This window comes from Maylandia zebra, linkage group LG2 (genome assembly GCF_041146795.1).
Source record: "Maylandia zebra isolate NMK-2024a linkage group LG2, Mzebra_GT3a, whole genome shotgun sequence".
NCBI classification, from domain to species: Eukaryota; Metazoa; Chordata; class Actinopteri; order Cichliformes; family Cichlidae; genus Maylandia; species Maylandia zebra.
In genome coordinates this window covers 32,337,341-32,359,747 of record NC_135168.1, presented here as the reverse complement: position 1 = coordinate 32,359,747, position 22,407 = coordinate 32,337,341, and the positions used below count along the sequence as shown (strand labels likewise).

Genomic DNA, 22,407 nt, shown 5'->3' with positions numbered 1-22,407 from the left:
TGGTGTACGCTGGGCTGCAGATGATAAAAATACAGAAATGCTTGAGTTTTGGTTTGAGTTGCCAAAACTATAAAGATGTCTGCAGAGCTTGATAAAGTGAAATGGGAGTGGAGGCTCATATAGCGTCCAGTTTCAAATCATGTGGGGCCCATCTGTATTTGTACTCATAATAGCTTTAACATTAACTAGCAATCTGTGCATATTCAACATATCCTGTCTTCTAATCATCCTTATTTTGGACAAATTACATCAGCTTTTGTTTTGATTTCAGGCCGGTGTCAAGAAAATTACAGTGATGTTTGAACAAAGAGAGAGGACAGAATTTAGTGCACAATATTTCCAAATCAAGTATCTATTGTCTCTGTGTAGTAATTAAAACATCTTCATAATGTAGAACAAAGGTAAAAAAGAAACTTGCATATCAGAGCTATTGATAACTAGTCATAATGATTAGAGTATCTAATAAACCTACAAATATCAAAGCCCCAGGATGTAACTGTGCCTAATTAGACATGTTCTCCTCAGTTCCTCTCTGCCCTGGTCCTTTTTGTTATCGCAATACTTTGACATTTATTTTTCCAACCTCGTGCAAAGATTTCATACATAATACCAGCTGGCTCACTGGAACTGGTTCACATCAGTGGAATGCAGTCTTGACATGCCAAAGTGTCTGTGGCAACAGAGCTTCACATATACTTCAGTAGGTCTAATCCACCAGAATCACTTAAAACACTCGACAAACAAGAGAAATTCAAACCAGTTTAAGCAGTGCGTGGTCTGTCCACACCAGCAAACTGACTGGATCAACTGGACAGGCCGAGTGTAAATCCTCTCTTAAATTCATGACGACCAATTTACAACATAAACGATCAATCCGATCAAAATGTGCACATTTTCCTTTTAAATAAACTGAAATTGGTAAATGTCATTTCCTTGACCTTTAGTTATTGTTCCCTTAAAGTTCCCAGAAAATGACAGTTACAAACCTTTAAAAATGCAGGATCTGTCATGGTCCTGGGCCATGTTGGCCCAGCATTCTTAGTTTTCTTGTATTTTTGTATTTTGTTCCGTATGCCGTGGTTCCTAGGTTCTGTTAAAAATGTTCCTTATTTGATTACCCCCTGTGTGCCCCTCTGTGTATCTGTGAACCCTCGTTTCCCCTCATGTTTCATTTAATGTTTTCCCCAGCCCGTTATGTCTGTGCTCTCTCTCCTCCTGTCTGAACCTCTGTGTACTTCCTGTTTTACTTTGACAGTCTCTCGTCAGTATGCGTCATGTTGTGTTCACTCCTGCCCTGTCTCGTTATGATTATCTGTGTCAGCTGTGTTCCCCGTGTGCTCCCACTTCCCTCGTTAACCCTCTGTGTATTTATGTGCATGTCTCCCTCAGTTCAGTGTTGCGTCGTCAATGTCTCCTCCCTGAACCTGTGTGTCTTTCTGTGTTCCCTCGGTCTTCTGTTAGCATTCCCAGTTTAGTTCTCTTTCTTTGTGAAGCCTGCAATAAAGCAGTGATTTTGAGTTCAGCTTTTTGTCTCCGTGAGTTTTGCGTTTGGGTCTTCTTCTGCCTCCACACAGCCAGTTCATGACAGTATCATTTTCTGAGGAGTATTTTTGCAAAATCTTTTTTTTGTTCCTGCAGGGAACATTTCCTAAACATTTCCTGAGAATGTTGCTTAAAGGTTCTCTAAAAGTTAAATATCCTTCAGAGAAAATTGCTATATAGTTCTAACAAGTGTTACAAGAACTGTCACCTTCAGGAAACATTAAGAAAAATGAGTTTTTCACATGTGAGGGGATGTTTAGGGAGTCTTCATGAACTGTACATAAAAGATGGACACACTTACAGCGATATCATCTATTTGTTTTGAACTGTGTTCTTTGAAGCCTCAACATTAACATTCTGGGTGCAGCCATGTTGCATTTTTGAAGCCAGAAGGTGAAATGCAAAAGCTTGATTTAGGCTTTTGCAGGAAATCTGTGTCCTAATTTATGTAGTAACCATGAACTCTGTTTATCCCTACACCGCAAACTTCCACAACATTCAAGTCGTAAAGTATGTATTGACCCAAAGTGTAGTTAAATTCCTGATAGGTACACATCATGTTACATAAAGGTTGCGGCATTGAGTTAAAATCATTTCCAGTTATGGCGTAAGTTAAGATTACGTAGATGTATAATTCACGTGTTAGGCTAGCAAGCTTGGTTAGCAAGCAGCATCTATAAACTGCACCAGTGTACCTCACAGACATGTATACTTTGTAGTTAGTGATAAATGGTGGTTTTCACCACACAAATACATATCTGTCAGATAATTCCAGTAAAAATGCTCCAAAAGGGCCTAACGGCACAAACTGGTGTGGAGTTTAGTGACTCTGATTAGTGGAGATGAGGCCTATCAGTCAGCTACTGGCTACAACTGACTCTGCGCAGAGACCTGCCAATCAGAGTGGCCATGTGAGCATGTTTTCAATGGATGAAAATTGGGCATTATAACATGGGTTTGTGGGAATTGACTTTCATTTTGAACTACACACCAAGTGGTCATTAGAGGAACTGCAGTTTGTGACACTTCTGTGTTGGCTGCATTTTTGTTCCCCCTGTTGGCCATTTAGGAGAATTTTTATTCTAAAAATTCTAAATTGTGGTCTTAGGGCGAGTTTAGCGGAACTCATTTTATAGGGTTTGGAGCCTTTTCCACAAACTATGTATTTGTACTATTCAGTACGACTTATGTATGTGAAGGTTCTCAGTAGAGCTGGGCGATATAAGATTTTTTCATATCACGATATGTTTTTTTCATTTCAGGCGATAACGATATCTATCACGATATAAGCCAAATAACTATAGTTGTAAGATTTAAATGTGCCGTTGCTCACAAGTAAAATGTGAAATAATCAGCAGCTTGTTTTTATTTAAATATTTATTTCCCATAATAAGTTCAACAGGGTAGATGTACTTAAGGAACATGAGACTTTTTCAGATAAATAAAGGCAAATATTGCAAACTACACAAAAGGCAGCCGCTAAAGTGTTTAAGTTTCAAAATAGAACAAACGAAACAGACTAAATTGTCGATTCCACTTAGAAACAAAATATTAATTCTAAAAATAAATCTTAGTTTGTTTTACAGAAGAACAGACAAAACAGACTAACTTTTGTCAATATCAAATAAACTGAGAACTAAAAGGAAATTCTCAATTTCTCCTTGTTGTATAGCTTAGCTTTTCAAACAGTTTTAACTAGAGATGGACCGATCCGATATTACGTATCGGTATCGGTCCGATACTGACCTAAATTACTGGATCGGATATCGGAGAAAAATAAAAAATGTAATCCGATCCATTAAATATCACGAAAGCACCTCACAAAACTTGCAACACGCCGTAACTCACCTCAGAACGTTAGCACGTCGGAGCAGTATGCATCACGTGATAGAGCGGCTGTGGCATGCGGGACCTGTCGGTGGTCTGGATAGCATGTGGAGCTTCGCTAGCAACCAGGCATTTCATCTCCGACAAAGTTATCCCCGAGAGAAGTAAAGCAAGTGTGTAAGTCCATCTCTGAATGTTTGTAAAGCATTCCTGCGTTAAGCTTAACGAGCGACTGCCTCTCGCTCTCCGGCTGCTACTTCAATCATGAAACTGCTTAATGATCAGCTGATCGGCTTTTCTGTCGGGAGTCCGTCTCTCTTGTTTGTTTTTGGCCCACTTTGCACCAGAAAGAGGAAACCAGCGGCTGAACAACAGCAGCACGTTTAAGCTTGATCAGCTGTTGTTAGAATTTATTTATTATTACTTTCTACTCCAGGATCTTTTTCTACGTAGCTGACGGCTGGTAACTGTGCAGGGGCGGATCTTGCAAAGTTTAGCCAGGGGGGCCGATAGGGCATGAACAGGGAAAAGGGGGCACAAAGACATACTTTTCTTTCTTATTCTCATTTAAAATGTCTAGCTTTTAATAAATAATTATCTGACACCCAAAGTTTTAATTTGATGTAAAATGAATAGAAGTCAATTACTGTATATAGTGACTATTAAGTCTAATATATATACCCTAGTAAGCTATAGTACTCTTTACTTTGGGAAGGTACCATCTGTGCAGTCTGCAATTTTGTTGAAGAAAGATGTTGAATCTATTTAATATTTCTTGAAAAATAATTGATTTCTGTGCATTTTTTTTCGCACTGCATCAAATTAAGGTTGATTACGTCGATTAAGCATCATGAGGTGGAGCGTGAGGGGTGGTTCCCTATTTTTTATTTATTTATTTTTGTTGTTGCTGGGAGTTGGAATCCTATTAGTTAGGTTGCTTAATATTTACACTAAGTACTCTTTAAAATACCAGAATAGGGAGGATGGTGTAGGTTTAAGTTTATTAGATTGATCAGTATTGCTGAACTATGAAATATTTTTTTTGTATACAGGTATAACAGAATAGCTTTAGTGTAGTTGTTGTTTTAAACTTGAGTATGAACTTGCAGACTTGCAAAATGCAGCAAGATATTTTAAAAAACAGTTTTGTTGGTTAAAAAACACTATATCGGATTCATATCGGTATCGGCAGATATCCAAATTTATGATATCGGTATCGGTATCGGACATAAAAAAGTGGTATCGTGCCATCTCTAGTTTTAACAGTTACTTTAGTCTGACAAAAGCCGAATGACAAATTAGCGCTTCCAGTCAGAGACTGAGGCTACGTCCACACGTACACGGGTGTTTTTGAAAACGGAGGTTTTCCGTTTTCGTTTTAAAAAATAATCCCGTCCACACATAAAGGGAGAAATGAAGGAAAACGCTGCTATGAACATGCCAAAGCAGCAGGTGGCGCTAGATTCCTAACCGTGCAGAAATGTTGGCCAATCAGAAGTCTAGAAGCCTCGGTGGGAAAAAGTAAACAAAGCTGGGGCATAGAAGCAGAACCGAGTCGTACGTGTGGAGGGACAGTAACTGTGTGTGTATATGTAAGCATTTAAACACTGCAGAGAGTAGAATTAACAGTAACAGTATTGTAGGAATTCATTTCACCGAAACAATAACGTGGCGCACAGTGTGACGTCAAAAAATGCGCACACCTTTGATGCTGCGTTTTCTCCGTTTTTCTAGTCCACACGTAAATGCAAAAACTGAGTTTTTAAAAATCTTTGTTTTCAGTGACCAAAAACGCCGTTTACGTGTGGACGAAAGGTGCAAACGCATAGAAAAATCTGCGTTTTCAAAAATACCCGGGTACGTGTGGACGTAGCGCATGCACCAGTTTATTGTATTTCCAGACTTGCTTTCGGCACAATTTACAGTGCACGCTACTCTGTTTTTTGTCAGACTTGAAATAGCCGAAATACCTTCACACTACGGAACTTCTATGGCTCTTCCGTTCGACAATCTCTCCGGCATTGGAACCATCATCTGTTTTCTCTTCGGTCACGCTCGGTTGATTTTTCTAGTCGGCACACTCATTTCCTCCATTACCCGGGCGGTACGGTGGCTGGCTGCTTCCCAAACAAATACACGTGCGGCTTGGCACTTGTGCTGTACGTAACAAGTCACGTGACGTGACGCTGCGGCTGTGATTGGTTCGGCTCTGCGCTACTTAATTTGGATTGGCTGTTCTTTTTTTTCTTTTTTCTTTTTTTTTAAAGAGGACAAGAGCGGCGAGGTCTATCACGATAGTTGAATTTTTCTATCGAGAAAAAGTTATATCGCGATACATATCGTTATCGTTCTATCGCCCAGCTCTAGTTCTCAGTCATCCAGTCCAAGCTTTGCAAAGAGCTTGGAAAGAAAATGTTCTGGACTTCTGCTTCTTCTTGCTTGAAGATGTTTCACCTCTCATCCAGAAGCTCATCCAAGAAGCTTCTTGGATGAGAAGCTTCAAGCAAGTTAAGGAAGTCCAGACGCTTTTCTTTCCAAGCTCCCTAGACTATTCAGTATGTCCTGAAACCAGCGCCTGAGTTTTTAAAGTCATCAGGTCAGCATTCACTGAGGTTGTCGCCCTCTGTTGGCCTCTAAAATGAATGATGTTCAGGGCTCGTCTGTGTTGGGTTCACTTTTCAGACACAAAGCTGTTTCCATCTTTTATCTACTGTCTATGTTCACAACCGTGACGGTAACAGCACGACACCGAGCGGGCTTTAGGACCATGCGCTGAAGTCAGCTCAGGCAATAGCAATATTATGGCTGCTTAACCTGAGAGCTACTGACGGACAGCTCCAACCTTATGAGCCAATTTAACGCCTTTTATAACACTGTTGTGCACATATTCTAGTGCTGGTAGTTTAGCCGTGGCTGGAAGCTTAGCTGCCGATGGAGCACATCCGACTGCCAAAGGTAACCGCGGGTCTGGCTGCAGTGATTTGCTACATTTCCGCACTGTACCGCCACTGGCGCTCCAGCAGCAAAGCGTCATGCGCACTCTAAGATCAAATCTAAAGTCAAATAAATAAGACAAACATCTGTCTCAATCCAAAGGACGCGTGCTGCTGTGTTCGCCACGTTGGCAGTAAAGTCACTGCTTTGAGGATGTGTTTCTCTGTCATCTCACACATATGTGCAGCTGTGTCAAACACGCGTGAGATGTGCAGAGGATGAGGCTGTTTTGATGCTGTCCTTCCTCCTCCCCCTTCCAGGTGGAGAATGTCAAGCTGCTTGACAGAATCTCCCACAGAAGGAGGAGGGTGGGCACCCTGTACCTGACTGCCACACACACCATCTTTGTGGAGAGCGAGGCCGGAGTGCGCAATGAAACATGGGTAGGGATCACAGCCCGTGATAAGCAGTCTGTTTGAAGAGAAAAAAATGTTAAGCGTGCGTCACCAGCAGGCTGCAAGACTAACATTTTGCAATCCTCCAAAGCACACTTCAGTAAATTTGTTTTTTTTAACCTTTGCTCAGGTACTTCACAGTTTGGTGTGCAGTGTGGACAAACTGGCTGCAACTCCTTCAGGATGTCCTCTGCTTATTCACTGCAAGAACTTCCAGGTTCTTCATTTTATCATTTCTAAAGAGCAGGAATGCCACGATATTCATCTGTCCCTGCAGCGGCTCTCCCAGCCAGGTGAGCTCTGTCATTATGTCAGCAAAGGCTTGGACTGTATTCCTCTTTGATTATCTTCTTTTTTCTTTATGCCAGCATTTCTGTATCACTGTAAATATCCTAAATATCCTGTAAATATCTGCTCATTTGGTCTAGTTTTCATCTCCTCTGCTTTTGCAACACTTTGGCCTTTTGGACTGAAACAAGTTGAAGGTTGTGCTCATCAGCCTTTAGCTGTCAGTCCCTGTTTTGTCTTTCAGAGAGTTATGACGAGCTGTACTGCTTCTCCTATAAGCCAAATGTTGATGAGAAGGAGAGACGACAGGAATGGGACTTCTTGGACCTCAAGGCTGATTACAGCAGAATGGGACTCCCAAGCTCTCTGTGGAAACTCTCCCCAGTTAACCAACACTACAAGGTCACTGAGCTGGCCTTAGATGCACATTCATCCTAATATGGACAGCTATGCCTAAAGGTTTGTTTGGTCTTTTTTTTCTAAAGGTGAGTGACACTTACCCTGCTGACCTGTTTGTACCCGAGAGTGCCACACCACCGGTCATAGTGGGGAGCTCCAAATTCAGAAGCAGAGGCAGATTTCCTGCCCTGTCATACTACTGCAAAGACAATCATGTAAGTTTATTACAGAGTATTTCTCTTTTTATTTCCCATACACTTCCAATCTGCCCCATAGTAATACAAGGGATATGAAGTGATGCTAACAGAGCTAAAATCTCCAGTCCTGCACAACGAAAAATTTTGCAGGAGCTGAGGTAAGAGATTATTTACAGGTATATAAAATAAGTTTTGAATGCTTCACTTGGACCGTTTTAGCCACAAAAGTGAGAAAAGTTGGTCTGTTCTTAAGATGAACATGAGTCACTGCTGTCAGGAAATCTTTTCCCATTTCCACGTGAAAGCAGCATCTTCATGATGATTGGCCGGTAGAGAAACAGCACCAGATTCTGTATTTGTCTGAGGTCATGTATTCAGATTCAGATATCTTAATTAATCCCAAAAAAGCAATAGTGGCGACCTGAGAGCAACTTCCTGACAAAATGTGGTCAAGATGGTTGATAATGTATTTTGCCTTCTTAATAAATACATTCTTAATAAATGTTTTTTAGCAGGGGTAAGATATGACCCTGCTAAATACTGTTCCTCTTCTTCAACTTCTTTTTTACAGCCTTGTGTTACAAGGCTGTAAAAAAGAAAGCAAGACAGACGTCCATTTGGTCATTAAATAACAACATGAATCGTTACTGTCTCCCTGATCTTGGCTTCATATTTGTGAAAGTCGTATATCTGACACGAGAAAAAGCCAAAGTGCTCATAATTTATTTTATTAATCCATAATTCGACGTTTAGGAGTGCTTTATGTGTGTGAGGTCAGCTTCCCAGGGTTCAGGGTCCTGCTTGTGGAGTTCAGCGCATACAAAAAGCTCCACTTTAGTTCATGTGCCCAAGGGGAGAGCCACACAGTGATCTCTGGCTATTTCCCATGTTGCTATTAAATGTGGAGATATGAGAAACTGTGTGGTTGAATAATTTAAATTGAACATGCAGGGGAAGGAAAAGTACTGTGAATTTCAACTCGTCCTAATTCTCATATATTAGACTGGTTATTGTGCGTGTGCACTGAATGCTGTGAACTGATGAGGATGAGTCCCTGTATGAAGCCTAGCTCCTCTTGCTTCCTCGCAGGCTGCCATCTGCCGCAGCAGCCAGCCCCTGTCAGGTTTCAGCGCTCGCTGCCTGGAGGATGAACAGATGCTTGAGGCCATCTTGAGGTCCAATCCCTGCAGTGACTTCATGTATGTGGTGGATACCAGGCCTAAGGTGAGCCCTTTGTATCTAAAGGAAAGGCCTGCAAGTGTTTAAAGCATCAACTGTATATTCAGCTGGGATTTATTTTTCCAGACTGTGCGCTGCCGGCTGAAGATCTCACAGCAAACGCTTTGAAAACATCCCAGATCTCTGCTAGGTGTTATATGATCAGTATTGATGGCAATGTTTCTGCAACATATGCGTTTTATGTAATTTGGCCTCTGAAAGTGTTTGAACTCAGTAGTTTGCTTTGCTTCTAGATCACCATAACTTTGCCTCTACACAGCAAAGCCAATGAGCATGAAATAACAACTCCCTAAACAGAGACATCCACTGAAATTCATCATTTTCCCTTTCTTTATATCTTATGAAGATCACGTCTCTATAACTCTTTTTGAACCATGGCCAGCACAGTGGCGCAGTGATTAGCACGGTTGCCTCACAAAAAGAGGGTCCTGAATTTGATTCCACCACCTGGCCGGGCTCTTTCTGTGTGGAGTTTGCATGTTTGCCCCCATGTTTGCGTGGATTCTCTCCACGTACTGTCTCTCTGTGTTATCCCTGGCGCCCTGTCCAGGGTGTACCCTGCTTCTCGCCCTATGTTAGCTGGGATAGGCTCCAACCCTTGACAAGGATAAGTGGAAGACTATGAACTGCTTTATGTTTGGACACTGCTTCAACTCCGTACTCAGACCATTCCACAGTTTCACTCCACGCACAGAAACACAAAAACTTTTCCTGGTAGTTCACACATTCACAAAACCACCTGGTAGTTCATTACTTTTTGCTTTGAACAGAAATTGTGCTATTTGGAATTCCATTAGATCTGCAAATTTCAGTATTTCAAACTGTAAGAATAGTGAGTTTGTATAATTCTCTGATTCCAGACTTCTGCACAACAGCTTAAGTAAAGGGAAACCAGCGAACGGTATGGTAATATGGGGAGATGTACAGTCTAATGCCTGCTTTGCCTTGTTTAGTATTGCAATGCTTCTTGATACATTGGAATGAAAATATCTTACGTGTGCTCTCCAATTAAGTCTCTCATCTGTTATTACCCCAAGAAATATATTTTCATTGACTCTTTATTCTTTATGCCAACACAGAGGATTTTAAAATGTGACCGTGATGATATGTACAAAAGCACAGCCTCACCTGCACATTGCATCTACAGGATCAGTCCTACATTTGTCTCGATCTATTATTGTCTCTCCATTTGCCCTCTATTTGTTTAATATGCATTTTGAGCGACATATCGTGGTGAAAAACGACTCCCAAGGTTCCTCACATTGTTACTGGAGGCTAAGGTAATGCCATTCAGAGTAAGCATCTGGTTGATACCATATTTCTAAGATTTTTAGGGCCGAGTACAATAACCTCAGTTTTATCTTAAATAAAGAAGCAGAAAATTAGAGGTCATCAAAGTCTCTATGTCTTGAAGACATTCCTTCCGATAACTAATTAGTGTGTGTTATCTGGCTTCATTGATAAATAAAGTTCTGTGTCATCTGCATAGCAGTGCAAATGTATGCTACGCCCTCTAATGATACTGCCTAAGGGAAGCATGTATAATGGAAACAGAATTGGTCTCAGCACAGAACCCTGTGGAACTCCAAAACTGACCTTAGTGTGTGAGGAGGACTCTTCATTTAAATTAACAAATTAAAGTCTATTAGATAGATGTGATTCAAACTACTACAGCACAGCACCTTTAATACCTGCAGCATCCTCTTATCGTGAGTGGTATATCTACCAATTCTGGTATTCTATGGCAAATGCCAATTTAGCTCCATGGTCTGGACAGTGAGCACAGAGCCCACTAAAGGATGTCGGGCCCTCTGGCCTTCCTCGTGATATCTGATGTCTCGTCCTGCTGATGGGTTAAGGACCTTCTATGGCCCTGTCCAGCTCTGGAATCTCCTTCATGCTCTTCAGACTTGGCTGCAAGACACAGCAAATCATCTGATTGATGTGCCATCGTGGAAGAGTTGGACTCCTCGTGTTAGATGCAGTGCATCTAACTAAATGCATAAATTGTGAAAAAATAATGAATGAAAATGTCTGTGGCTCCCATCTGTAAAATCATTCCTGATGTGGGGGCTTTTCTCATTGTTGCCCCTCTAGTGTACCTGTTGTCAATTCATTGAATAACAGTACCTTCTGCTACCCAACTGACAGGATCAATATCCCAGAAGTTTAATCAACTTGATCCTATAGTCTGATTCTTCCTTTACAGTATAATGGGAGGAGGGAAATAAGTTTTAGATACACTATGTTACTATAGTCCAGTATTGCTACTATAAGTTGTAAAACCAGCCTCTTTCTGAGATTACAGATTGTCGGGATTCTTGAATGACAGCTGGATAAAAAAACTGACAGAATTTTTTTTTCTAGCTGAATGCGATCGCAAACCGAGCTGCAGGAAAAGGGTATGAAAACGAAGACAACTACTCCAACATCAAATTCCAGTTTGTTGGGATCGAGAACATCCATGTCATGAGGAACAGCCAGCAGAAAATGCTGGAAGGTAATTACTATGTAATTATCATTTAGCTATAATGACAGCTTGAGCTGGGTTTTTATTTGCTTGACAGCAAATAAAAAACCAGCTCAAGCTGTCAAAAATGTTTCACCACATCATATTTTACACAGATGTTCTGGCATTGTCTGTTTAAATTGGCCGCATCGTCACATTACTAAAGCAGAGCGGGTCCCCCGTGGGGTTTTTTCATATGCAGTCACGCAGAGTGAACTGTGCTGGAATCAAGCCTCAAATGAGCCCACAGGAGAATTTCTGGGTATTGTGCAGGGGTGCTCCTAGGAAGACTTTGAATCCATCTGGGTTTTATTTCAGAGCTATTTTGGTTTCCCGGAGCGGACAAAACCCCGGACATTATCCCCCAAAGAGAGACAGAGGGCGTGAGAATGATGCGATTTCAAGCCTGAAAAGTTATAGCTGCTCTCAGTTGTGATAACTCTTTGCCCACTAGCAGCACAAGGGAAGTCTTTAAATGCTGGAGACAGTGCCTTGCCCTTTCACGTCTGCCCTCTGCCTTCCTCTCTCTCCCCGGTTGCACACTTCAATAAGATTAAGAAGACCCCCCCTCCCGCCTGACAGCAAAGCCTCAAACATCTCTTCTTAGTGCAAGTCCACTGTGCGAAGTGTTACAAAACCTTAGAGGCTAAAATGAACCCGTTCACCTGCTTCTCTGTTATCAGCTCTTACAGGTCAGCAAACTGATGTAGTATCAACATAAAACCCACTTTGTCCACACCTCAGTGAGTAATCTGAGGGTTACAGTTTTCTAAAGGTGATTTGTGACCATTAGTGTAATATAGTCTCATCAGCTGAGTTCAATTGAGTTCGTGTCACGCTGCCTGTGAGTGAACCTGACGATGGAAAATGTTTGGAAAATAATTTAAATACATTTTACAATGAAACGACACAGTGAGCCTGCAGCCGTTGGCACTAGAGGGAAAAGTTAGTGCATCATTAAAATGAAAAGGATTCATCCTCTGGGGAACCATTACTGTCTGGGCAAATTGATGGCAGTTGAATAAGTGAACTGAAGTGGTTTTATATTGCTCATCCCCAAGTGGCTGTTGCTGGTGTGAACAAAGCCATCGCCAGTGGGAACAAATAACATGAGAAGATAAACAGAATCTGCTTTAAAAAAGCAAAATATGCTCGGGTGACCCGTATGTTGTCTCAGCGTGCACAGATTCCCTGTAAACTTGTCTCTGCTGCTGTCAGTGTTCTGTGAGGTTTTAATAAAGTCCTGCGATCAGGTATGCTCCGTGTTTCCTGACAGTGAGACAGCTGTGTTGTGGTTACAGTGTGTGAGCTGCGTTCCCCCTCCATGTCTGACTTCCTGGAGGGTCTGGAGAGCTCAGGCTGGCTGAAGCACATCAAAGCTGTTTTGGATGCAGGCATCTTCATCGCCAAGGTCAGTCTGGAGGCTAATCCTCACTGTCTGCCTCACCGTTGCCCTCAATATTGGTTTAGGTGTGGGTTTGTTTACGAGAAGCCCTTGAGGCTTTCCCCCAGATTTACACGAATGAGCCACAACCACTGACAGATGAAGTGGTTATCATATTTATCATCTCATTACAATGTACAGCGGTCCCTCTTTTATCATGGGAGTTACATTTTAAAAATAACCGGTGAAATCCACAAAGTAGCCAACTTTATTCTTTACAATTATTATAGATGTTTTAAGGCTGTAAAACCCCTCACTACACAATTTATACACTTTTCTCAGACAGGCATGAACATTTTCACACTTTTCTCTCTAGTTTAAACACTCTCAAAGTTCAAACCTTTGTAGAAAAATAAGTCCAGTATCATAGAATGAAACCAAAGATCAAACCCTGTTTTCAGGTCCAGAACATGGGAATAGAGCAGCTGTGAGAGAATCCAATCAATGGTACAGAAGTGGAGGAAGCAAGAAGAATGAGTTGAGGAAAGTTTGACTTATCTGACTGTTTTGTTTCACTTAATGCACCTTATAATCCGTAGCGTCTACCTTCCTTTAGCATGTCCAGAAGTCCAACATTTTGTGCGATGGTTAGCATCTTTCTCTGCCTTCTGGGTGCTACCGCAGGTGTCTTTGATGGTGCAAAAAGTTTCATCGACATTGTTGTGTTTGTATGGGAGAAAACTTACAAACATACAGTACAGCACTTCAGAGCAGAGTGGGTTTGTTTTGCATGTTTTAACTAAGAGATGGGCCTGACAGCAAAACTGCATGCTCATTGGCTAACAGCGTGTGATTGGCACCAAGCATATCCATCGAATGATCAGTGTCAATAAAATTAACTTTATGTCTTATTCAATATTACCTGAAACTTATTACTGAACCTATAAATTTAACAGGAAGATGTTCACTGGGGTCAACGAGACAACAAGCCGAGGACCGTTTTCCCATAGACTCCTATACAACCACGAGTGTTTTGGAAAGCCAACATTGTTGCCCCCTGCTGGCCATTATAAAGAATGCAGGTTTAAGACATTTCAGTGTTGGCTTCACACTTCAGATCCACAACTTCCTCCATGTTTTATACTGTCTGCACCTCAAAACCACCTTTGTGGTGTTTTTAGCTACAGCAGATTACTCCTCGACCACATTTTGTTATGATACCATCACGAATGTACACAGAAAGACACACACAGACTGATACCGTCTGCGCTGCTGTGGCTTTTTAATAATGTTCCAAATTATCCAAGGGAGAAAGGAGTGTCATTAAAGAAATTGTGTGGGTCTTCTAATTAAAACATCATGATTGTACTTTTTTAATAACACGTCTCTCAGGTTTGAGGTAATACAGCTAAAATTAGTAAAAGGTCAGTATGGGGTACGGGGTTCCTGTGATTAAAACTTATCTGATGACTGGCTGGTTTTCTTCACACAGCTGCTGTAAAATAGCGTCTGTGTGCAAAGCAGAGGTACGTATAGTGCACAAGTGGAAAATCACCACATCTAATTTTGGACTTTTTATTTGTCTGTGTGTGTGTGTGTGTGTGTGTGTGTGTGTGTGTGTGTGTGTGTGTGTGTGTGTGTGTGTTCGTGTGTGTGTGTGTGTGTGTGTGTGTAGGCTGTTGCAGAGGAGGGCGTCAGCGTCCTTATTCACTGTTCAGATGGGTGGGACCGTACTTCTCAGGTGTGTTCAGTGGCCTGTGTGCTGCTGGACCCCTACTACAGGACCCTCAGAGGATTCATGGTACATACTGGAGCTTTTTTAATTTAAGATACAGAGCGGGGTTACAGCTCAGTGGTATCATGTTAATATATCCAAATGCATTCTGGCTTTACATCAAAGGGGGTCATACTAGGCTCACGCTGCTTGTTTGTTTAATCCAAAGCTATCTTTACTGGCTAATGTGAAATACACCAGAAAAATAAATAAAACACAGAAGCCTACTTTTGAGAAATCCCCCTGGAGTCGGGGGGGAAATTACCCCACAAAGTGGGTGTGGAGGTTCAGTCGTTCTTCCCGTGACTCAAAGTCATCTTGCTTGTGTTTTAACACTTTTCTTTCTGCATTTAGGTTCTCATAGAAAAAGACTGGGTCTCATTTGGACACAAGTTCTCCCACAGGTCTGCCTCTGAAACGTGACTTTCATGGCATCTGCTGGATGTGGTTTAAATCTTCTGATTTCATTCCATGCATCTCTTTTCCAGATGCAAACACGTGGTTGGAGACCCCAAAGAGGTGTCTCCCATCATCGATCAGTTGCTGGAGTGCGTGTGGCAGCTGATGGAGCAGTTCCCCTGTGCCTTTGAGTTTAACGAGAGGTTTCTAATCACTATACACAATCACGTCTACTCCTGCCAGTTTGGCAACTTCATTGGAAACAACCAGAGGGAGAGGATAGAGCTGAGGTGAGGTTTAAACATGCAGACACCATGTTGGGAGAAGATTGTCTTTTTGTCTTTCCCCTGACCTTATTCTCATATTTATTTCCCTGTCTTCCATTTGGACTTCACATAGAGTTCATGAGAGGACTCATTCTTTGTGGAGTTATCTATGGGCGAACCGTACAGACTACACCAACCCCCTGTACAGGCCAAACCACAGCCAGACTCAAGGGCTCCTCCGTGCATCAACTTCCCCCTACAGTTTTAAGTAAGTTCTCTCCAACCGCACCAGCTCACACAGCATCACTTGAACCCTGGTATGTGCACTCTAATCAGGAAGATAATCATTATGTGAAAGGTAAAGACATTCATTGAAATTTTATTCTGCTGATGCATTTCTCTTTTTTTATGGAGATTTTGGAAAGGGCTGTACAACCGTTTTGACCATGGGATGCATCCTCGGCAGTCCGTAGAGGATTATCTACGGGCCATCCAGGAGGAGACACAGCAGCTGGAGGAGCAGCTTTCTTCACACACACAGGTAGGACAGGGCTATGCTGATCTGCCACAAGCTTAAAGCCATTTAAAAAAGGCCATAGGTGTAACAGAAATTGCTGAAAACCTGATGCTGGCTATAATAAAACAATGTTTTGGAGCTTGCTATGTAGCAGCAGAGTAGTCAGAATTCCCATGTTGATTCCTGTGGTCCTACAAACTGTGGTATGCATGTGCAAAGTAATGAAAGAAGGAGGACTTGTCTGATCACATTTTTTCTTTTACACTGACATATCTTTTGTTTACCTGAGAAGGAGATAACATCAGCGTGACCCGTGGGAGGAAGACAAACTAGCTGAGGTGGCGTGATGCTCAAAGGTCACTGGTTACTTTGGCAACCAGTGACCTAAACTTCGCTGCATGTCACATTCACCCCAACATGGCAGTTATATTCCCTCTTCCAGCAGGATAATGCAGCTCAGCAAATTCCCCAGACCTTCCCAAATTCTCCAGTATGTGCAGCATGCTGAAAAAAACGTAATTCCTTGTGAGTAAATTTAACAACCTGTGCACAAAGAAGCCATCACGCGTGCGAGGATATACTAAAAACTGGCACAGGATTACTTTAAAGCTGAAGAAATCTTTCAAATCGGATATTCTAGGAAAAGTTTTGGAGCCTTTTTATAACTTCTGACATAAATATTATTCCATGCTAATGTGATGCCAAAGGTTCTGGAGCCTGTCTCTGGATGGGTCGCAACTGTTTTGACAGCACGGGGGAGGGGCTGCACTATATTAGGGAGGTGATTTTAATATTGTGGCTGATCACCGTGCATTCATACTACAAGTCAAAGGAAAAAAAGAAAATTCCACCTGGATGTTTTTGTGATTATAGAAAATGACTGTTGTCTTCATTTCTTACATTATCAATAGAAGATTTCTGAGCTGGAGCAGGAGCAGGAGTGCAGTGATTCCTGCAAAGCAGCCGCCTTTGATAAGAGCCCCACGGTTTGGGCTCCTGGTAACAACCTCGGTCTAGCCAACACTCCTCAGGACTACACCGGCGGCTTCATCACCGGCAGCCCCTGTCAGCCTAAAGGACCAGACAGCATCCTCCTGCCAAAGAGCACGAACCAAATATCTGACGCCAGCTTCTCCAACGGCAGCGACCAGGAGTCTGGGATCGCGGACCTGAGCTGCCGTTCACCTCTCAGCGAGGACAGCACCAGGGATCCGGACTCCGATGAGGCAGCCTACTCGGCTGCCTGAGGACGTGTAGCATTGGCTGGGAGGCGCAATGCTAGCCAGACGTCACCTGAGCGACACTGAACAAACACTACCATTACGTTGATCGTGTGACCCGACTATTGGCCAATTTCAGTGCGGGTTTTATTGGGGTTGCACGATTTGCTTACACTTTTGTTTGCATGCATGGTGGACTTTCCATGTTCCTGCATTCCTTCGTGTTCATAGTTGTTTCCTGTAGCAGACTGCATTTAACCTTGTCTCAGTTAAAGAGTCCAAAGAAAGCTTACATTTTTGGACATTTTAATCCATATTCAACAGAAAGTAGGAGCAAGACTGACTCTCTGCAGTTTACTGTATTTCTAATGATAAGCCATGTAAGTGCTTCTATTCAGTAGATATTTGGCTTTACAATGTAAACACCTTAACAGTGTAAAATGACATGACGTGTGCTCTGAACATAGGCCAGTAATACATGGTATTAGTTAACATTTAATGCTGAAAGAGTGGCAGTGATTCTGATATGCCCAAATGTAGCAGCACTTCAACCCCAAAGGACTATATTTATGACTGAGGTGAACTCACTCTGCAGGCCACAGTGACCTCAGCTGGGGCTGGGAGTCATTACACTCTAATAACCAGCGGTCAGTGGTTTGTTTTCAGCACCTTGCGGTCCACTCCTGAATATTTCAGCATATTATAGGATTTCACGGGGTTTTACTGCCAAGGGACGTAAAAGGAAGCTTTTGAAAAGACAAAGTGATTTAATAAACGTCTGTGCAGCGTGTTTCGACATCAGTGCATGACTGAACTACCGGACTGAACACACAAACATGGTGCTGCTTAGGGCAGCAGATGACCAACAGAGACTCCTTTAGTGTTTGTGTTATCTCAGCTGTCCAACTGGCAGTAAAGCTGCTTGCTATAGTAGTGCAGTACCCATTATTATTTTGGTGAACTCCTGCTAAAGAACAGTGCAAAGATTACTGGGCAAAGCATGTGAAAATATTTTTGTACTATAACCTATTTTTGTCTCCTCTGACCTCGCTTTAAATGTTTGTTTTGTTGTTGTTTTTTCAGTGTCTAAAATGTCTGAGTCATACCAAATTCTGTCCTTGTATTAAAAAAAATACCAGAAAAAAGCCTTAAAGCGTTCTGATGCTGCTCTCATTTGTTCAGTTGGATCACGATAAGTTTGCAAAAGTGCTCGAAAGGCAATCTTATGTAAATTTAAGTCAGTTTTCTGCCATATACTTACTTTTTTCTTGTTTTATTTAAGTGGGAATAGAGTCAGATTACAATATCACATTCAGAAATGGAGAACAGTGTAAGTAAACTCAGCCACTGCACAAAATGAGAGTCTTTGCTAAAGTGTGCTGTTATTGTGCCATTTGTGTATTCAGGTCACCCGTTCTCCTGATCTAATTTTGTTTCTCTAGTCAGATACTCGAGCAGCTGCCTCATAAATGCACAGTCTGACATTATTTACACAAAGCAGTAAGGCTCAAATCCTTCATCTGAAAACAATTTATTTGATATTTGGACTTAATCACCATAAAACAGATTTGCATTACATCATCAGGTAGGTAAAGATAAGAGATAAGATAAGATAAGCTTTATTAGTCCCACACGTGGGAAATTTGTTTTGTCAGTAAATGGCAGCAAAGACTGCCCCTCATTTTAGGGATGAATGATGAAGACTTCAATGTCCTTGTTGTTGCTGCACAGCTGTGCTGGCGGGGAGCCAGACCCCAAAGCGCTGCCACCACCAGCAGTCCTGCTCCATGGCTCATTCAGCTGTTTTATTATGGGTGTGAGTTTTTGGTTTATCATTGTAGTCTTTACAAAATGTACAGATTAAACCAAACCTCTAGTAAAAACTGAACAGACAGTTGGCTAAGTAAGTAAAGTAAGTCAAATTTTATTTATATAGCACCTTTCAAGACAAAGATCACAAAGTGCTTCACAAAAAATACCAGGGCATTTAAAAAAACAGACAAAAAGTTAACCCAACACAATTCCAAAAACACGAGTTTTTAGTTGTTGTTTTTTTTTTTAAACAACAACAACTCCTGAAGACAGGAGGTAAAGACTGCGGTTGACTGTTGTTGAGGAGATCCTACTGCTGGAAAAACTGAAACTACAGACTGAGCATGAAAAGAGCACGTTTTAAAAGACTGGGACAAATGGTTGACATATAAAGTGAAGGAAGGACATAAGTAATTTTAATTACTAAAAGAGACAGATTTGATCCACACTGCAGGCTTAGGACTGTTTATATGTTTATGTATCTATTTTTTAGTCTTAGATAGCTTCCAGTTTTGTTCTGGCGTTTTCCTAATTATCATTATCTTTTTATGCTTAAACAAAGCAAAACAAATTCAATTCAATTTTATTTATATAGCGCCAAATCACAACAAAAGTCACCTCAAGGCGCTTCATAGATACAGAGAAAAACCCAACAATCATATGACCCCCTATGAGCAAGCACTTTGGCGACAGTGGGAAGGAAAAACTCCCTTTTAACAGGAAGAAACCTCCGGCAGAACCAGGCTCAGGGAGGGGCGGGGCCATCTGCTGCGACCGGTTGGGGTGAGAGAAGGAAAACAGGATAAAGACATGCTGTGGAAGAGAGACAGAGGTTAATAACAGATATGATTCAATGCAGAGAAGTCTATTAATACATAGTGAGTGAGAAAGGTGACTGGAAAGGAAAAACTCAATGCATCATGGGAATCCCCCGGCAGCCTACGTCTATTACAGCATCACTAAGGGAGGATTCAGGGTCACCTGGTCCAGCCTTAACTATATGCTTTAGCAAAAAGGAAAGTTTTAAGCCTAATCTTGAAAGTAGAGATAGTGTCTGTCTCCCGAATCCAAACTGGAATCTGGTTCCACAGAAGAGGGGCCTGAAAACTGAAGGCTCTCCCTCCCATTCTACTTTTAAATACTCTAGGAACAACAAGTAGGCCTGCAGTGCAAGAGCGAAGTGCTCTAATAGGGTGATATGGTACTACAAGGTCATTAAGATAAGATGGGGCCTGATTATTTAAGACCTTGTATGTGAGGAGCTGGACTTTGAATTCAATTCTGGATTTAACAGGAAGCCAATGAAGGGAAGCCAAAACAGGAGAAATATGCTCTCTCTTTCTAGTCCCTGTCAGTACTCTTGCTGCAGCATTTTAGATCAGCTGAAGGCTTTTCAGGGAGTTTTTTGGACATCCTGATAATAATGAATTGCAGTAGTCCAGCCTGGAAGTAATAAATGCATGAACTAGTTTTTCAGCGTCACTCTGAGACAGGATATTTCTAACTTTAGAGATGTTGCACAAAGAAGGTTTTAAGAAATTATAATAGGAATAGTAATGCATATTTGTTTACATGATTTATAAAAGGAAAGGGAATAGTAGAGGTGGGCGGATCAATCCAAATACTGATAGTATCTATATCAGCGCTGGTGCTGGTATCAGATTAATACTAGCATGATAGGATCGAGGCTTTGTTTCTATCCCCTAAGTTCAGTATGTAGCCCACTGAATTGCATATATATTATGCAATATATAAATACTATAAATGCAATTATTTAAAAAACATGTTTATATATATATATATATATATATACACTCAACAAAAATATAAACGCAACACCTTTGTTACTGCTCCCATTCCCCATGGGATGGACGTAGAGACCTAAAATTCATTCCAGATACACAATATAACCATCCCTCCCAAACAGTGGTCACAAATCAGTCCAAATGTGTGGTAGTGGGCACATCTGCTATATTGAGATAATCCATCCCACCTCACAGGTGTGCCACATCAGGATGCTGATCTGACATCATGAGTAGTGCACAGGTGTACCTCAGACTGCCCACAACAAAAGGCCACCCTGGAATGTGCAGTTTTGTCTCACAGCAAAATGCCACAGATGCCACAAGCAATGAGGGAGCGTGCAATTGGCATGCTGACAGCAGGAATGTCAACCAGATCTGTCGCCCGTGCATTGAATGTTCATTTCTCAACCATAAGCCGTCTCCACAGGCGTTTCAGAGAATATGGCAGCACATCCAACCGGCCTCACAACCGCAGACCTCGTGTAACCACACCAGCCCAGGACCTCCACATCCAGCAGGTTCACCTCCAAGATCGTCTGAGACCAGCCACCCAGACAGCTGCTGGAACAATTGATTTGCACAACCAAACAATTTCTGCACAAACTGTCAGAAACCGTCTCAGGGACGCTCAACTGCATGCCCGTCGTCCTCATCGGGGTCTTGACCTGACTCCAGCTCGTCGCCGTAACAGACTTGTGTGGGCAAATGCTCACATTCGATGGCGTCTGGCACGTTGGAGAAGTGTGCGCTTCACGGATGAATCATGGTTCACATTGTTCAGGGCAGATGGCAGCTGAGAATGTCCCAGTTCTTGCATGGCCAGCATACTCACCGGACATGTCACCCATTGAGCATGTTCGGGATGTGCTTGACCGGCGTATACGACAGCGTGTACCAGTTCCCACGAATATCCAACAACCTCGCACAGCCATTGAAGTGGAGTGGACCAACATTCCACAGGCCACAATTGACAATCTGATAGACTCCATGCGACGATGTGTTGCACTGCATGAGGCAAATGGTGGTCACACCAGATACTGACCGGTTCTGGGTCCCCAGACCCCCAATAGCGCAAAAAACTGCACATTCCAGGGTGGCCTTTTGTTGTGGGCAGTCTGAGGTACACCTGTGCACTACTCATGATGTCAGATCAGCATCCTGATGTGGCACACCTGTGAGGTGGGATGGATTATCTCAATATAGCAGATGTGCCCACTACCACACATTTGGACTGATTCGTGACCACTGTTTGGGAGGGATGGTTATATTGTGTATCTGGAATGAATTTTAGGTCTCTACGTCCATCCCATGGGGAATGGGAGCAGTAACAAAGGTGTTGCGTTTATATTTTTGTTGAGTGTATATATATCAAACATGCACTATGAAAGATGTCTGAATGTTTTTGTGTTGACTGTCATGTCTGTTTTATTTATCACCTACGTCACATTTAACCAGCAGAAGCTGACCAACAGTGCTTCAAAGACAGACATATTTACCTTCCAGGTCACCAATAAAATGCAGTTTCAACAAAAGCTGAATGGTGTTTTTTGTTTTGTTAACTAATTATTGTGACGATTTAGTGACCATTAAAATGTGTTCAAAATTTGCAAACTGATGATAATTCATTTTCTAAATCATGACACACTGCTCTACCGTCCATAAGCTGCTGGTATAGATTCAAATTAATGTAATACGGAGCCTGTATTTACTTGGTTTCGGATCAATAAAAAAACTTGGAGTATTCCACAAGACTAGAACTTAGTTGGTTAAGGTTAAGGTTAAAGTATTCTTAAATGTATGAATGTGATTGGATTAGGAGAATAAAATGCTGCAATATATT

The 22,407-nt window shown here is 41.9% G+C and overlaps 1 protein-coding gene across 2 annotated transcripts; it reads left to right on the top strand.

The window, feature by feature from the left end:
* Positions 1–6,169: 6,169 nt before the first annotated feature.
* On the top strand, positions 6,170–18,103 carry mtmr7a (myotubularin related protein 7a). Of its 2 annotated transcripts, XM_004563225.3 has the most exons (14): positions 6,170–6,324; positions 6,624–6,746; positions 6,889–7,051; positions 7,291–7,448; positions 7,532–7,660; positions 8,732–8,866; positions 11,249–11,381; positions 12,692–12,801; positions 14,450–14,575; positions 14,903–14,952; positions 15,037–15,237; positions 15,347–15,481; positions 15,628–15,754; positions 16,642–18,103. In XM_004563225.3, the coding sequence occupies exons 1-14, from the start codon at positions 6,301–6,303 to the stop codon at positions 16,975–16,977; spliced, it is 1,950 nt and encodes a 649-aa protein (XP_004563282.2). In that variant the 5' UTR covers positions 6,170–6,300; the 3' UTR covers positions 16,978–18,103. The 2 variants fall into 2 exon arrangements, with proteins under 2 accessions (XP_004563282.2, XP_076747183.1); XM_076891068.1 differs by lacking the exons at positions 6,170–6,324; positions 6,624–6,746 and having other exon boundaries at positions 6,914–7,051; positions 7,238–7,448.
* Positions 18,104–22,407: the final 4,304 nt, after the last annotated feature.

Excerpts from the sequence above, each read along its gene's own strand:
- mtmr7a (XM_004563225.3), top strand. The coding sequence starts at position 6,301 with ATGGAGCACATCCGACTGCCAAAG. Across the intron at positions 7,661-8,731 it reads ACTACTGCAAAGACAATCAT|GCTGCCATCTGCCGCAGCAG; the intron begins GTAAGTTTATTA and ends GCTTCCTCGCAG. Across the intron at positions 12,802-14,449 it reads CAGGCATCTTCATCGCCAAG|GCTGTTGCAGAGGAGGGCGT; the intron begins GTCAGTCTGGAG and ends GTGTGTGTGTAG.